At 46.8% G+C, this 17,415-nt stretch overlaps 1 protein-coding gene across 2 annotated transcripts in view; it reads left to right on the top strand.

Moving 5' to 3' along the window:
* Positions 1-17,106, top strand: part of zbtb16a (zinc finger and BTB domain containing 16a) — a 101,481-nt gene extending 84,375 nt beyond the window's left edge. The window contains exons 5-7 of one of the 2 annotated variants that reach the window (XM_055514448.1): positions 3,631-3,801; positions 9,607-9,774; positions 11,568-17,106. In XM_055514448.1, the coding sequence (XP_055370423.1) occupies positions 3,631-3,801; positions 9,607-9,774; positions 11,568-11,797 (569 nt within the window). In that variant the 3' untranslated portion in view covers positions 11,798-17,106. Of the gene's footprint in view, positions 1-3,630; positions 3,802-9,603; positions 9,775-11,567 lie in introns of both variants that reach the window. The other variant, XM_029174564.3, reaches the window with a different exon arrangement.
* The last annotated feature ends 309 nt before the right edge of the window (positions 17,107-17,415 follow it).

Here is a 17,415-nt window from a genome sequence, read left to right as displayed (position 1 = left end):
GACACCCCGCGGAGGCGGAGGGGAGGTGGGGGAGGGGGGGGGGGGGGGGTGAGGTGCTCGGCGACCTTTTCAGAACAGCTGTGACCTAACGTGCGATGAAGCCTGACTGCAGATGAGCGCAACAACAAGCGAGCGCGGTCTAGACGCCGCTAAAGAGCACGGGGGGGTGGAGGTGGGGGGTGATGGGGTGATGGGGGGGGGGCGATCCTCGCGCCTCGCGCTCTCCCTCCCGGCACCGCCGGCGTTGTTGTGACTGGCGTTCGTGTTGACTGTCGGCGAGAAGGCGGCAGCCGGCGGAGCCGAGAATTCAACGGAGCACCTGGTGGGATGCGGTTTTTGTTGTGGCTGATTGTTGAAGCCTCCGCCTGTAGTTGGAAAATGAAATGGGGGAAAAAAAGGAGTCAGACTCCTTATTATTAGTAGCATTTTAACATTTTAGTAACATTTTAATAACGAAACCACGACTCAGATTTCCCTTGATACTAAATATTCAACTATTTACCCATAAATCTGTATCTATATATATATATATATATATATATATATATATATATATATATATATGGGGTTCTAGCAACCAGAATCTCAGATGGACCTTTTAGAACCATATGATGATGAGCTCCATCGCTCCCAGATGATGCTTCCGTCATCGCTCTCCTGTTCGCATGGGCGTCTGATCACCCCCCCCCTTCTCCTATAGACAAACTATAGCTTACCATAGATTGCTATTGACAGCAGCGAGTAGTCACGGAGGTTGAGGGCTGTGGTAATAGCCTGTGATTGAACACCTTGTGCTGAGGTCCCGCTGCTCTCTGCCTCATTAACTCTGGCAGGTCCTCTGTTCAGCGCTGCAGTGCAGGCCGCAGTCAGGACACATTTAACTGTCTCCGCTACAGTCCGGGCCTCGCCGGCATTAGGGGCGGATTTAAAGATAGATTTGAACGCTGCGGGGCTTATTTGAACCATCTTTGAGTTGTTAAACTAAACCGACTCTTATGGTTTCCCGTTTAAGCTACTGGAAGCTCCAAACTCCTCCAGTTTGAGGTTTGTTTTCCAGTCATTGAATTGAAGCCCATTGAAAGCGAGTCCGTTGCGCGTGCACGTCATATTCCGGGCGAGCGACTCCCTCGCCGTCCGCCCGCTGTCGCCTCCCATCGGGGAGGATTCCTCTCCATTCCCGGCCTCCGTCCGTCCCTCGCTTAAATAACAGCAGTCCTGCCACTCTGGGCCCATTAGGATCTTGCCGGGGCCACGTACACAAACAGCCGCCAACTGCCGGGGCCTTTATAAATAGATGGGAAGGAGGAGAGCGAGGCTGGTTGGAGGAGGTAAATTATTCCAAAGCGGCTAAACAGGGCTGAGACTAAGAACCCCCCACCACTCCGGCCGCTGCAGCTCCTCCTTTCAGGTGTCACTTTGGGCTGACTCAATTTTACACTGTAATGGACCTCCTGGGTCAACTACTTTTTCTCCCAGCCTTCCTTCCCTTTTTATCTCCCCGCCGCTCTCTTCATCTATCAGCAGCCGACAACACATTTACTCACTTTCGTGCAACACGCGGACATTATTCCCCGGACTGACTGTATCGTTTGTGCCACTTAATTTTGTCTAGCTCTAATCAGGGTTCACACTACACTTTACTTCTGGCTGTGGTTTAAGACAAGAACGGGAAATGATGGCGAGCGGCGAGTGGATTTCTCACATGGACTGTGGAAGGTGTAGTTGCAGGACGTAGGTGGTTTAATGAAAGGAGATTTTAAATCGTGCTTTAGTTCAAATCGCTGTCGTATGTAGGTTCTCGGCAGAGAACTTTGCTTTGTTTGTTTTTTTTGAGACTGGACCCGGTGTCGTGTTTCCACCGTATCCACGCCTCAGCTCAGGCCTGAGGTCAGAGGTCGGCCAACCTTTTGCATTCCAAGACTTTTTTTTTTTACTTTAGTTCTCCATCTTCAATCTCGTTTGAGGCCTTTTGCATTTCTTGACCTCTCTGACTCTCAGACTCATGATACGGCTTTAACTAAATGAGGGACTGAGGGGAGAGAATATGAGTGAACGGGAGGCTTGTCAATCAGAGCCATTTAAGGCCTCTGGTGTCCTAGAGGAATTCCAGAAGCGGTGGACCCCAGTCAATAGCCTCTTCATTGATAAGAGCAGAGGGGAGATGAAAAAACAGACAAGTATCTAGAAAACTAGTATCAATGTGCACATACAAAGATAAAAATACATATATTTTTCATTATTTCTTTTTATAATTAAACTCATATAACAGTGATAGAATTTAATGGCGTCTACATGTAAAATTATTAAATGTTCGTCCCATTTAAAATAATTATTATTTGAAGTCTCTTTAAATGCATCAAGCAGATGTAAAAACAGCTTCTTCAGCGGCACAAATGACAGAGTTGTCCAGAAGAAACTAAAGAGATTAATAGATGAAGGCTGAATTTTGAGTCGAATCCTAAACTGCCAAGCGCAAAATTAAAATTGTAGGGAAATCGATCAAACCGTGGAAGTCCACGCAGACGAGACTGTGTTTAAAAATACAGAGGTTTCGTCCCGCGGGAGAAGCTCGAGGCCGCGTTGGCTTCAGAAGGTCCTTACGTCGACCGCTCCAAGCCTTCATTGTTTCAGTGAGAAATAAACTTTGTCCTGAGATGCTGATTTTCACCCGCTTTGCATGCACAAGAGTCACCTGTGAGACTCAAATTCGGCACGTCTGCTGTCTTTTTTCCTGTACAGCAGAACATGAAATGTAGACAAAGCTGGAGTCAGGAGGGAAGGTTTGTCAAGATTTATTTTTCCTCCCTACGTGCACTAAAATTAGATTTTTGTTCCCCCCTCGGCTTTTACGGCGCTTCCTCTCCTGCTTTATGAAGCTCCTCTCTGTACCTGCTTCCCAGCTGCTCTCCTCCATCCTATCCTTCCTCCTATCGGCGTCCTCCAGTGGCGCATCCCTCTTCCATCCTCGCTCCTCAGCGTGTGCAGAGCAGCCGAGACAGTGATTGATCTGGCGTAGAGGCTGTCATGGGCCCTCCTCCTCCTCCAGTAGTTATGAACATGAGGCGGGCTGCTCTTCATAGATTTTTAAATTAGTGTCAGCTTTGCTCCAAAGATGTGTTATTGACTGATGAAATAGAAACTGAGCTCCAAACACTCAGTCCTTCCCCAGAGTTTTCCCCAGCCTGGTAATTGAAAAAGTGTGAAGGGAGTGTGTTCAAGGGAGCGTGCAGCCGCTTGTGTGTGTGTGTGTGCGTCGCCGTGTTTGCAGCGTTGCGTGTTTGTGTGCTCGCAACCGTGCGCTCTTTATCTCTGCTGGAGAAAAATGCACACCGCTCGCCGGAGTCAAGATTCGATTGAAGTATTGCATAGGAGATCTTTATCTTTGTACACACCCACCCAGAAACACGAGTATTTTGTGCACCTTTAATCCCGTAAATACAGTGTGATCCATGTAAACCTGTGAAGGCATAAACTATAATCTGACTGAGCTCACGATATCACACCTGGGTTCTTGTGTATCCTGCATCTTAATCACTGTGTTCTTGATGGAACTTTACGCGCCGCGCTAATTACAGTCGTCTGAGGCATCCGGACCCACACTGACCCGGCGCCGTCTCTCCTCCTCCCCAGGTTCCGACATGGCCATCTTCTGCCTGCTCTGTGGCAAGCGCTTCCAGACCCAGACGGCGCTGCAGCAGCACATGGAGGTCCACGCCGGCGTGCGCAGCTACATCTGCAGCGAGTGCAACCGGACCTTCCCCAGCCATACCGCGCTCAAGCGCCACCTACGCTCACACACAGGTTGGTGGAACGCGGATGTCCAGAACGATCAGGATGCTGCAGCTGGAAGGTCATCTCCTTATGAAAAAGCATTAGCATGTATGTGTTGTAATAATCTTCCAGAAGAGTTCTGATAATGTAATGGATCAGTGGTTCAGTTCTGATCCGCACACATGAATTCAGGGATGTTGCCTCCGCTCACGCCTGTGCTTGTTTTTCTCAGAAATACCATATAGTACATTATCAACCTTCCCACTGTTTTAGGGTAATGGAGTCGAGAAGCCGCGCTGCAGCTTTGCGCTGGGCCGTAACAATGGTTTTCGTGGAGGGACGTAGCTTACAGTGGAACACGGCGCTAAAAAGCAGGTTTTATTTCAGGAAATGAGCCTGAATTATGTTATTTCTGCGCGGCTCCAGCTCAGCTGAACAAACAGCATTAATTCAGGTCAACGAAATGAATGAATTCTGCAGCACTCAGACGAAGCTTATTTACAGTGACTATAATTTTTTTTTTTTTCTTGCGTCCACTAGTAATTCTCCGTGCTCTTTACTGAGGCGAGGCCGGGATACCAATACATTGTTGTGCGGGAGCAGAGGTAGCCTGACGGATGGGGCCATTCAGAGTGGGGAAGGAGGAAAAAAAAAACGCCACCATGACAGAATATGAACACATGGAAATGAATCCCATTTCATCGGCGAGGGATGGATGCCCCCCCCCTCGCTCTCTCTCTCTCCCTCTCTCACCCAGCAGCCCGTCTGCGACCTTAAATAACAGTCTCACTGTCAGAGCCGATTTAGCTCACCGGCTCACGGATAAATATTTGAAACGAAAGGCAGTGAGATGAGAGCAGTCGGCCCTATTTACAAGTCAGGCGAATACGCCATTAGCGTGTGATGGTGGTGCGTTCGGGGCGGTTTGGAGGCGGCGTGGAGGGGGGGGGGAGCTGCTCGGGCCGTCCGTACAGTACGCATGTGCTCCGTCTGCCAGACGCCGGCGGAGACGCGAGCGGCATCTCTGATCCACCTGCCCGACGCGAACGCCACCGAGGCTGTGCCACTTTAAAGCTCATCCCACTGTGGGCGTCTGTTAAATCACAATGAGCCCGCCGTTTTGTCGGGGGGATTATAAAGTCAGCAACTCACACAGCCATCATCAGCGCCAGAAATAGGTCCTAATTTACCCTCCGAAATAAAAAAGTACAGGCATGTTGCTTCCCCGCGTTTACACTTTGATGTTAATAATCTTATTCACACTTTGCAGGGTAACAAGGCAGAAAATAGTGCATGAAAACAAGCTAAACAGCAAACGGAGTCTATCTTTACTTACACGGCGCCTAGTTTGTAGATACAGGATTCACATTACGTTGCCTTCAAAGACACAAGGTTAGAGTCTGGACGAATTTCAAAATAAAAGGCTCCGTCTAACGTCACCTTTTTAATGAAGGAGAACGTTTATATTTCCCTTTATATTTCCTTATTGTTGAAGGCTTGTGATGTTTTGTACGGTTTTCAAGTTATTTTTAAAATCTTGGTGTTTTCATTCAAGTCTGAATGTCAACACAGCTGCAGAAATATTAAATATCAAGGATTAGAATAAACATTATTTAATGTCATCTATTTCATTATGTCGTGAAGTACTGAGTGAGTGAGTTTTCTTAAACGTACAGTACGACTTTTCTGAAGGATCCTCTGTGATGGAGCATAAAACATCTCGCATGCAGCCATTTTGGGGTTTGTTTTGTTAGTTTCAGGCGGTGTGGTAATTTTCTTGGATATTTAGTTGTAACAAATTTTATTTGATGCCCTGCCTCCTCCATCTGCATGTCTGATTCAGCCACCTGTTGAGCCATTTACAAAGTTGATGTTGACAGGTTTTGCCTATAACTTGTCACTAAGCTGGATTTTAGGCAGATAAAGGCAAAAACAAACAAAAAGACATTTTATTAAATGACGGTTTTAGGGTTGGATTCATTACTGAGCTTTGATAAACAGGCTGTCTTTATTCCGGTTCTTACATTCGATATCAGAGAACCAATGCTAAGGCAGAAAAGATCTGGCATTCAAAGGAGCCGCCGGCTCCCGCAGGTATTTTTCTCAGCAAACGAGAGTCGGTTTTGGCAGGAATTCCCCGTAAATAGAAGGATCTCGCTCCCCACTGTTCAATGCTAATTTTAATGGACAGAGTGTGGCAGCTCATCTGCCACGGGAAGCCGTCTAGATGCAGCCCGGTGATTGGTGGAGTCTCCGTTCGGTTGTATCAACTGACAACACAAAGCAACAAAAGCACTTTTATGGCCGTTCATTACGCGTGCTTCATTTTACCTGTCGGCCGGCTTATCTTTTGAAAGCAGCCTCGCCGGTGTGGGCTCTGACACTGGATCACCATTTAGGACAAGGGTGGGAGAGGAAAAAAAAAAAAAAAGCAGATTTAATGTGTTTATTTCGGCATCCTAATCTCACCATCTCTCCTCTCCTTCACGTCGCGTTCGTCTTATTTTCCCACATCCACCTGCGGTTTCATCACCTTCTGTTAGAATGCGAGGATATTACACACGCTTACCTCCACGTTGCCCTTTTCTGTTTATATGTCTTTATTTTATTTATGTAAATATATGTATAGGTTCAATCACATACACTCAAATACACAGTGCGGGCTGTAACAGTGGCAGCTATGGCAGCTGTGCTATTCCCTTTTCCCTGACACACACACACACACACACACACACACACACTCTTTACAGACCAGACCTTCATTAATATTCCGTTGTTGTGCACTGTCTGTGTGTAAGTGTCTGTGTGTGTGTGTGTGTGTGTGTGTGTGTGTGTGTGTGTGTGTGTGTGTGTGTGTGTGTGTGTGTGTGTGTGTGTGTGTGTGTGTGTGTGTGTGTGTGTTTTTTAACTCAGAGCCAATTTGCTGTCTGCTGTAGCGGGGTGTTTTGTGTTCGCAGCTGTATTTGATAGTGCTACAGCCAGAGAGAGAGAGAGAGGGGGGAGAGAGGATGGGATTGAATTTGAAGAGAGACTCCGATTGGCCAGCTTTGGTCCTGGCAGTGATGGAGCCCAGTGATTTACAGCCTCTTACTGTATATAATGAACAGGCCCGGGGTGCCCATGGGCACAGGAACCCTCAGGGTCTTTAGGGTGGCAAAGGAGACGACAGGAAGGGGGGGGGGGCGTAAATATAGAGATGACTTGGGCGGTGGGGGGGAAGGGGGGGGTCATGAGGCGCAGGTGGTGATGCTCGGGGGCACCCAAGGGTCCACTCACTATGCTGTGGTTCCACCTCACTGTGCCGGGCTCCTCATTTGTGGCCCCCTGCCACGTGGTCACACCAGACAGACGCGGAGTGGAAGCGAATGAGGGGAATAAAAGGCGAGGACACTGGAAGCAATAGTGACACGTTCGGGATGGACAGAGGACACGTCCCCATTAATCTCCGGCCCCCCTGAGAATATCCTGACAAAATGAAGTCCTGTCTGGACCTTTACATCCTCACAATGTGATTATAGAATTGTATCTGATTTATTCAAACCTCGGCGGTGCAACTATGCACTTTGGCGTCCCCGAGTGGCTGGAGGAGATAACGGACCCGATAAGCATCATGGGCACATACAGGATGCCGGGACTGGACAGGAACCGTTTGCATCTTAGTTTTCTGCCTCAGCCGATACCGGACGCTGAATCATATCGCTGCCTTGTATTTTAGTGTGTAAATGTACAACATCTAGTAGTTCAGTGTGTTTTCGGCATATATAATCAGGAAAATGGACTTCGCTGTAGTCCAAATGAGTCCATATGTATGTTTCTTTAATCCATGTGAAGCCAAAACAAAGGTAACCGCTCCTATAAAGCGTTTTTTTTATTTTAATTTATTTCAGTGACAGCGTGTGAGAGTCACAGCAAGCTCTTTCCCACTAATTCAAGATTTCTGATGATATTTTCCAAGCGCAGCAACAGGACATTAAGCATAAATAACCCTCCATAGGCTTCCTCCGCGCATTCGCATCCCACTCGCTGGCCTGATCGGAGGCCCTAATTAAAGGCAGGTGAATCTGAGCTCAATTATTATTCTTGCGGCGTTGTGCGAGCCCACAGAGCTCTGTGATGGATTGTGATCTCTGCTGTGGCTGAAACGCTAGAAAGAGCACAATGTCTTACAGCGGGAGCCACTGATAACTTCATGCAGACAAATAAAGACTGTCACTTTTATTGATTTTTTTTACCCAGCCCCCCACCACCGCCGCCATATACACCCACATCTCCTGCTTTATCCCTCCCCCTGACACCCCTCCATCCCCGACAAAGCTTCCCTTTAATGGGAAGGCGTCCAGCATCACGAGGCATCGAAAGCCGTTTCCTCCGTGATGGTAAACCACGACGCAAATGTGATCAGCATTTAAAGGGCTTCCATCCCCCTTTGAATCCTCTGTCTGTTCCTCCTCTTAAATAAACCAAACAAAGACATACATACTGTATGTAGAGGCATACAATATTAAATAAAATATGCAGGATGAAAGGGAAATTGTCTGTTAACAGCAGGGCAGCGGCAGCAGCACATAACGAGAAATGCAATTTATTCTCTGGCACGTTGCTGCTTGGACAGGCAGATAATGAAAGGCATAGGTCATTGACGGTGACTTAAACCTGCAGCGGTGGAGTGAAATACATTAATAAATATCCACACCATTACTTGGATGGAGAGTGTAACATGGGGGGGCGCAAATGATGCAAGGAGGAGCTCCTCATCAAACACGGGAATACAATTAGTCTTTGGACTGCTGGTGAGAGCCTCCTGCAAATCATAATACCCCTGATCATTGACATCTGAATATCCATTACAGCTTCCCTGTGGGGACTTGTGCTCTGGCAGCCTGAGCTGAATGCGATGCCTGTTGTCATTTTCATTTTCCGCGGCGGACGCACTGTACATGCGCAGCCAGGCCGGCGTCTGAAATAGGGCCCGGTGTCTCCGAATGGCAATGTCGTGCGGTATGAATGAGAAGTGAGTGCAGTTTCACCTGGCGTGAGGGGATTATACAGAGTGGGGCGGCAAATAAAAGCAGATGGTAGCTGGGAGTAAATAAATGCAGCAAGGAAAGGTATGAAAAGGAGTATGGGAACATATGAGCGGAGGATAACACTATTGTAGAGAGAATTGTGAGCTAATTTAGTCTTATAACAAGGAAAAAATGGGTGCATCGGCTTCGGCGTTGACTGGTGCCGGACTTAAAACGATCCACGTCCAGCTTTTCCTCGACGGACGGCCTCCTGCGCCGTAATACCCGTTATCTCTCAGAGGCAAAGGCGTAGGTGGCGCCGTCGTGGAGGCAGCTCGATCGCACGGCGAGCAGGTGTAATTCTTCCAGGTAGCTGCGCTGACCAACGCGCTCCCGCCGGGCTCGGATGAAGAATCCCGGGAGAATAATGGGCGTCCTCTCTGAAAGGCTCCGCGACGCGTCCGTCTCGTAGGAACGCGCGCCCGCTGATGACAAAAACCCGGGTCGTTATTGCACGTTCGCCACATCACTCAAGGTATCTATTAGAGCATTGTGAGACAGGGACTGGATAGTCAATAATACATCTCATGGCCAGTGAACAGCAGTGACAGGCTGCAATTATTAAAGGCTTTTACACAAAGCAAAACAACAGCACAGGTGATTTGTAGAATCTGCCTGCTGGTAGTAACTGCTTTGAAATGTAAAAATAAGCTATGCATTAAAGCGTTCGCCTGTTGTTCGGGCTGCTTGAATGAATCCTCTACAATAACCAGGCCACGCGTCCACACGTGCTTCAGCTTCAACCCTCTCCCTTCTCCTTCTCCAGCAGGGGACCACCCGTTCGAGTGCGAGTTCTGCGGGAGCTGCTTCCGCGACGAGAGCACGCTAAAGGGCCACAAGCGCATCCACACCGGGGAGAAACCCTATGAATGTAACGGCTGCGGGAAGAAGTTCAGCCTCAAGCACCAGCTGGAAACCCACTACCGCGTGCACACAGGTACCGACAGTCTCCATTGTAGTGGTGGGATTTTCCCAAAGGCCACAGTTTATCTCCCTGTCCTCAACTTTTATGGTTCCACATTTCTGCTTACTGCTGCTACATTAATACTCCGTTAAATCTTTCTCTAAGCCCTTGAAAATCAAAATTAAGCATCAGTCGGGCTTTGTGTGTGAGTATCGTCAACATTTCCAATTGGTAGCAGTCAGATCTCATCCCGTTGTTCCACATCTTCTAATTTAACACGAGTGTAACGTTTAATCCCTCGCCCCTCGTAATAACGCCGCGTTGAGGCCTATTGACGCAGCATATGGAGCCCGTTGTAGGAAATCCAAGTTGCCAGGCTCAGACCAGACCAGATGAATATCTCTGTTGCTGCGATACAGTAGACGAATGTCTCCGAAGACTTCGTATTGATCCCGGTATATTTAGAGCCCCATAAAGATGTTGACACAGTGATAAGCTGGCGGCCCCGGAGAATGAGTGCGCGCTACGGGCCAGATTGAGTGAGGAAGCCGCGAGCGCTCACCAGGATGGCGCGCGGCCAAGGCGTTAGCATCCGCTAACCCACACAGACGCACAGCGGCGCCCTCCCATCGCCCATTCAATAAGCCAGCTGTTAAGCCACACTATCAAGGCAGCCTGTCCAATAATTAGCTCCCCCCCAGCACCCACCCCACCCACCCCTTTCCTCTTTGTATGGGGGAGAGGGGCTTTGCGTTAAGCCGAAGAGCAACAGCAGATAACAAGAGCAAGTGACAAGCTCACAGTCAAAGGCCACCTCTCACAAAAGCAAGCCGCTTGATGAATCATCGACACTGGCAACCTGGAACCCCCCCCCCCTTCGCTTCACGGGTCCCAAATGCCAATGGCGGATCAATACCTCGGCCCCATTTGCAATTCATTATTAGCTGATTATTTGAAGCGGCCCTGTTTACAGTGCAGCTATCGACACCATCAGCTTCACGCCGGCGTCAGCGCCGCCGCAGGAAACAGGAAAAACGCACGGTGACCCGCGACTTTGTATTTATGCTTATTGGCTAAATGGCACCATGAAGTCAGAACCCCCACCCGCCCAACCCCACCCAGCGGAGGTCAAGGTTAACCAGGGCTCCGAAAGGAACAGTCAGGTCGAGCGGGCGGCTCGCTGCGCTAGCGCTAGCGCACGCGCGCGCGAGGCTCCGGCTGAAAGGTGACAGCGAGCGCCGGGGCCAGATCACTTCCGACAGCTCATTTCAAATGCCATTGGTAAAGGTCAGCATTTACATGTCTAATTTGCGTCTGTCGGCTCGAGCGCTGGCGGATTATTCCCTGCCATCGCTCAAATCATTAGCACATTTAGGACGGCGGCTGTTGCGGAATTGAAATGTGCCTCGTGAATACAGCAGCCCCCACAGCAAGAGAGCGGCGCTGCACTTTGATTTGTGACGCCTTAAAGACTTCTGCGTGACAAGAGCTGTGCATTTAGTGCAATGTATCTGAGAGCAGTCGATTAGATGCCGAATATAAAAGTAAAATTAACCATCAACCTCTTTTTTTATCTTAACATGAGTAGGTTGTTGGCACATAGTTTAATATTAGATCTGGACTTTGATCAATAAATCCCCATTTTGGGTGGCAAATTTCTTTTCTACACCCTTGATCACAAGAATAATAAGATCATGTTTATCTCTAAATTAGCAATGATGGATTATTATCATTATTGTTGTTCTTATTATAGGGACTCAACAGGTGTCGTGCAAACTTTATGGTCGAAGGACTTTGACTAATGCAGGGACTGTTTCCATCCTCAGGTGAGAAGCCATTCGAGTGCAAGCTGTGCCACCAGCGATCCAGGGACTACTCTGCCATGATCAAGCACCTGCGCACTCACAACGGCGCCTCTCCCTACCAATGCACCATCTGCCTGGAGTACTGCCCCAGCCTGTCAGCCATGCAGAAGCACATGAAGGGCCACAAGCCGGAAGACATCCCCCCAGACTGGCGCATAGAGAAGACCTACCTGTACCTGTGCTACGTCTGAGAGGGGTGCGTCTGAGGGGTGAGAGGGGGCTGAGGGGTGAGGGGAATGTAATGGAGCAGATGGGAGGCACAAAGCTGTGGCGGAGCGTTGGCGATCGAGGAATGTCAACGGCGAGAGACTTGAACGTGCGAGGGTTCGATTTCTCTTTTTCCTGTTCATGCAAAGGCGCGAGTGACCCAGGGGGGAGGACGGGGCGGCGACGATGGGACCAAAGTGCTGCGAGGAGGAAGGGAGGGATTCTCCGCCATTGTTCGGATTCACCGGGTCATTCACTACATCTGCAGCCGTGTTATTGTTTCAGGCCATTTCATGCGGCGGCACAACGCGAGCGAGCTGCGAACCAGTGACTTTTTCACAAGCTGCTGCCGAATCGATGGGGAGCGCGATTCTCAAGGGCTATCTGAACCTGCACATCAACCATCAGGACCAAGTCACATCCATTTGTTCTCGTTGATTCACATTATTTCCCAGCCGGTTTAGAGTTTAGTTTCCTTTAGCTTCAGGCCACCGTTCTTCATCCCCACCATCGTCCACGACATTGTCTTGGATGAGAATTAAGATGCATTCTCCACCAGTTGCACTGAGTCAATGAAGCGAACGCCCCACAGACACAGGAAACGCGTCGGTTCCGTTAGCCGCGTCCTCTTCCGCCTGGACAGCAGCCACAGGCGTCTCCGGGTTCCCTCAGAGCCCAGTGGCGGCAGGCAGATAGCCCCTGAGAATCAGCAGCAGTGCCAGCGGGCGTAGGCGGTGGATGAAGCCGCTGAATGGGACGGACGGGAGCACTAAAATACTGCAAACCAAGCATCTGTTGGTTTGGGAGAGAGAGGACGCTGGAGCTGCTTTTCACTTGGATCTCGAGCTTTTCCGCGGTGGTTTTCTGGCTCCCGCATCTGCGTCAGATGAGGCTGGAGTCACCGCACGGCCCCGTGGAGTTCTCCCCAGGGAACCAAAGGCTAACCCGCGTCACCTTCTCCATCTTGTATTCTTTATTTTTAAGCTCTGCATCATTTATCAAGGCTTGATTGCACAGATACAACGAATTACGACAACAGTCTCTGTTCGATGTGCGCAAGGTATATATTTTTTTCATGAAACCATAAGTTGCTATTACAGTAAACCCAGCCTGGCCGCCACCAACTCAGCAATAGATACCTGGACTGCTTCTTTCCACGCACATTTATCCGGATGACTGTCATTATCCCACACTAAAGATGAACTACACAAACTGACACACGAACAGTAACTCTGACCGTCCGTTCACCACGGCGATGGCAAAACAAAAATTGGAAGCCGCTGCTTCTTTCCGTGGGAGTCCTGTGACTTTGACTGCTGGTAGCGAATGTCGGGGGGGGAGTGGGTCGCAAGCGCCGGCGACGCCTTTGTTGCACACGCCACCATCCGTCAAAGGCGCCGCGGCGGCTGGAGGACTGTTATGTGGGAACTCAGAACATGAATGTGAGCGACCGCGAGCCAGGGTCGCGCCGCGGCTGTGCCACGACGCGCGCCGTAGCTAATGCTGCCTTTCACTGCCGGTCAGAAGCTGATTCCAGCCCCAGAGTCTGCACCGATATTTATAATTCTACTTCTGTTACTGTGTTTCGCTTGTTCATATTCCTGGGTATATTTGCACTGAATAAATCTACCACCAGTGTTTCAAGTAATGATACTATGTGTACAAGAGGGTCACCTAATGAGAAGGTAATTGTAGTAACAGCAATTTTTTGTTTATGCTTAATTGTTAAATCACAGTGAGCATCCTGAAGATCCTTGTTTTTGGTGAGGGGACAGGAAGTTCGGACCTTCTGGCGTCTGAAACGCAGCATTAGACTCGTATCGCATGCACAGCCGCAGGTGTTGGTCTGGGTGGTCACATATCCGAGGCTCGGGGGGGGGGCGACCAGTAAGACGACAGAATAAATCAGCTCTTTCCTCTGTGGTGTTTTCCCCGCGCATCGTCTCTATCAAATCGTCTCCTTTTGTCGTCGTCGTCGTCGTCGTCATTGAGCTTGAGTTTGATCTCAACACATCGTACTTGAATTACCTCGTTTTTCGTGACCTCATGTTGCTTGTTGTGTTTTAATTTTCCCTTTTGATTCGTTTGTACACTTTCCTTGGTTGAAGTGTATGTCGGAAAGATGCATTGCACGACCTGATGAAGCAATGTGTGCGTAGAAAAATTAAGTGCCATGGTGAAGAGATTTGTTTTGCTGATGTTGTGTATTTCTTTGTGCATTACTTGTTACCAAACTTGGTATTATTAACCCCGCTTGTTAAAAAGCTGGACAGTTTGGTCATTTGTTATAAAAGCTACCTCTAAGTTGTTTTTTGTTGTTTGTCTGTTTTGGCAAAAGCACATGTTATTCTGTGTTTGCGTTCTGCATTGTTTCATTTCTACTTCATCTCATGCTTGTTTTTTCAATCGTTGATTTATGATTGTCTGCATTTTTAAGCAAATGTGTATATGAAAGGGTAAGAGATAGGAAACTCATTGGACGATAGGATGAGACAAGTCCTTCAGGTGGATGTTATTCTTGTCTTATAGTCTCCCCCTGCACCTCCAACCACAGACGAGCAGAGAAAAATAAAGCAATTCTGAAGCCTTAATTAATGAATATGAGGGACGCGATAAGAGGAAGTACAATTGCTTTTGAAGAGGGTTTAAAGACAAAACAAGAGTTAAAACTTGAAAACCTGTGAACAGAATTGTAGTTTTGTAATGTGAAAAAAAAAAAGACGGTGGTTCATCAAAAGCGCTGAACCTCCCAGGACAGGTCATGTTTGCAGTGATGCAGAGTGCGTTGGACAATTGGAACTGCAAGTGGTAATCAAAAAAGAAAAACCAGGAGGTTAAAAATAGAGATTCTCTCGGCTGACAAGTTCTCTTGAGACGTGTGTATTCCTGAACAAGAGCCAACAAAGGCAATTTGATATATAAAATTGTGATATTTTTGTATTGAGTGTCAGTCTTTTTTCCATTTGTGGAGGGTTACAGCAGGGCACAAATATTTGTATTTCTTTTTTTTTTTAACCTGTTATTTTCTCTGGGTGTGACTCGTTTTTGCCTTGCTCCTCTTTGATATTGTTGGACAAAAACGTGCGTGAACATATTGTAATAATAAGTGTTGCTTTCTGGATGTCAATTGCATTGTAGGTGAAGGACTAAATCTATCTGCCACAAATTTTACGAGTGTGTCTGTATGTGAGAAAGTTTAAAAAAAACAAAACAAACAAAAAAAAAAAGATAATGCGGTTTGGCAGGGGGGCGCTGCCGAACCAACCAATTAGTACTTGTCATTCACAATTTTTCAATCAAACTTGACTGTCGGCATATTTGTTTTGTTATTATTTTATTTTTTTCTTTTGTACTTGAAAAAAAAAAAAAGAAGGGATGGCATGTCCCGTGGTGTCTTGCCATTTTATTCTCAAACACTGTGAGCTGAGGGGGCGTTTTCACCCTCATTTAATATCCACCCACTATAATATCCCCAGTCATGGCTCAGTCTGAACCGCCACAATGCAAGACCTGTTCAGTCACATTATTCCTGTCATTGTCCTCTGAATGTTTTCTACTTTGTTCGTGCGGGTGAAAGCGTGCGTAGCTGTGTGTGGGTGCGTGTGTGTGTGTGTGTGTGTGTATTAGTGGGAAAATGCACTAATCAGATCAGATACAAAATAAAATGATATTCTATGCCACTTTTTTTCTCTATGTTGGAAAAAATATATATACATTGGCATCGATATAGTTCTTCCCTCAGTGTTCCTCCGATGTTTCTGTACTATCTTTGTGCCTAAAAATGGAAATTGTTCAACAAAAATATCCATCTATATCTGCTTAGTTTCTGTATTTTCAGAAGAAAAATAAAAGTGGTGACTCCAGCACCCTAGGGATGTCATGACGCTCTAAAATGACCTGATTTTGATTTGGTTCCTATAATCCTGAATAGAGCAGGGCTTTTTTTTTTCAAGGACGGCAATAATTCCTTAATGCTATTGAAACGGCGACTGGGATTTTTGCTTGCCCTTCTTTTCTCGGGCCGTGCTCCGTGATTGGCACCCAGAAGAATTTATTTAGCCACACAAAACAAAGCACGGGGAGGATATTTAGTGAGCAGGCTGCAGCGGTGACGACCAAATGTGCTCTGAGATGTTTTTTTTTTGTTTTTTTTATTTCTTTGAGCACATTTTTCCAAGTCTCCGTCTCCACTCGGGTCGTCTGTATTTTTGTCTGTTTTGCTCAGCAACAGGTTTTGCTGATGGAGACTTTATATTGCTCTTGAGAAAAAAGAGGAAAACCTCCATTTGGGCTGGTTGGCGTGAGGGTATTCTCCATTTTTAAAGTACTTTTTCTTTCTAGAAGGGGGTGGTGTTTCTTTGTCGGAGGAATCATGACATCCCTGGAGCTGGCACTCTGTGTTTTGGTGTGGTGTTTCTAGAACAAAGTAGCCATTTCATGCAGTGTTGCAGTGCATGTGCCATCGAGGTCTAGACTAAAAACTGTTTGAGTAACAAAGCACCAAGACATTGTATTTTTTTATATTAGCACTGAGGACCAATTGCCCTGTCGGACCAAGCATAACAAAGCTTTTTATGTAACAAAGCTTTTTCTCTCTCTGTCTTTCCCTGGCTTGTCTGTGCTACTTCTCTCCTCCATTGTTGTGACAGCACAAGTGCCAGTCAAGTTGCTCTGTATTAAGAAAATAGTGTTTTTATTATAATTTGAATTGTTATAGTTTTGTCTACCTCAGCACCTAATCTTAGCCTAATCTTAGAAGGTGCCCAATTATTATTTTTTTTTCTTTATTTTGTTCTCTTATTGCTGTCGGTTGTATGATTTGTTCTCTTTTGAAATTTGCATTAGAGCTTTGCAAAGGTCCTTTGTCTTTTCCAGCGACAACGTGCTATTTCTTTCTGTGGCAGTGCGTTTCCTGTTGACCTGTGCCACCAATCTATAGCCACCATCTGTTGATATAGAGGTTGTTCTTTTTGTTTCTTTCCATGTAGAATCAGACACATCTCTTTGTAACATTTCAGTGTTCTCTGATGGAGTGTGAAAAAATAAAAAGGAAAAATAAAAGAATTAATGCTGCAGGTTCTCTTCTCCATGTTGTCACTAAAGTCAATGTTGTGCCTTTGATAGTGAAGATATAAAGAATATTTCCTATTTTACATCCTACTAACAGTAGATTGTTTTTTAGTGATTTTTTTTTGTATTTTTATTTATAAGTCTCATAAAGGAATCAGATCCTGATGTTCAGTTGTATCCTTTCAATCTGCAGTTAGAAAAAAATAAAAAAACAATGACTTCCTGTCGCGCTTTCTGGCTCAATGGTTTGTCTCCTGCTTATTTTCCGAAACGACAGAAGCAACAGTAGGATCCAACAGAAGAATACATCAGTAGCTGCTTGTTAAACATGCGCTACCGCTTTCATTTCTCCAGTAGCGTTGTGTTATTTTTGAGCTGCTGTATTTGGGTTCAGTAAATGCAAAAATGCTTCACCTTTTCTATGCACGTTTCTATGCAGGTGATCATTTTTTAGGACTTTTTCATTTATGGCTTTTGTACATTATTTTTGTTGCCATACTGTTTTTTTTATTTTGTAGCTTCTTTGGCTTGT

The sequence above is a fragment of the Betta splendens genome, chromosome 14, assembly GCF_900634795.4.
Source record: "Betta splendens chromosome 14, fBetSpl5.4, whole genome shotgun sequence".
NCBI lineage: Eukaryota > Metazoa > Chordata > Actinopteri > Anabantiformes > Osphronemidae > Betta > Betta splendens.
This window is presented reverse-complemented; position numbering and strand designations above follow the sequence as displayed.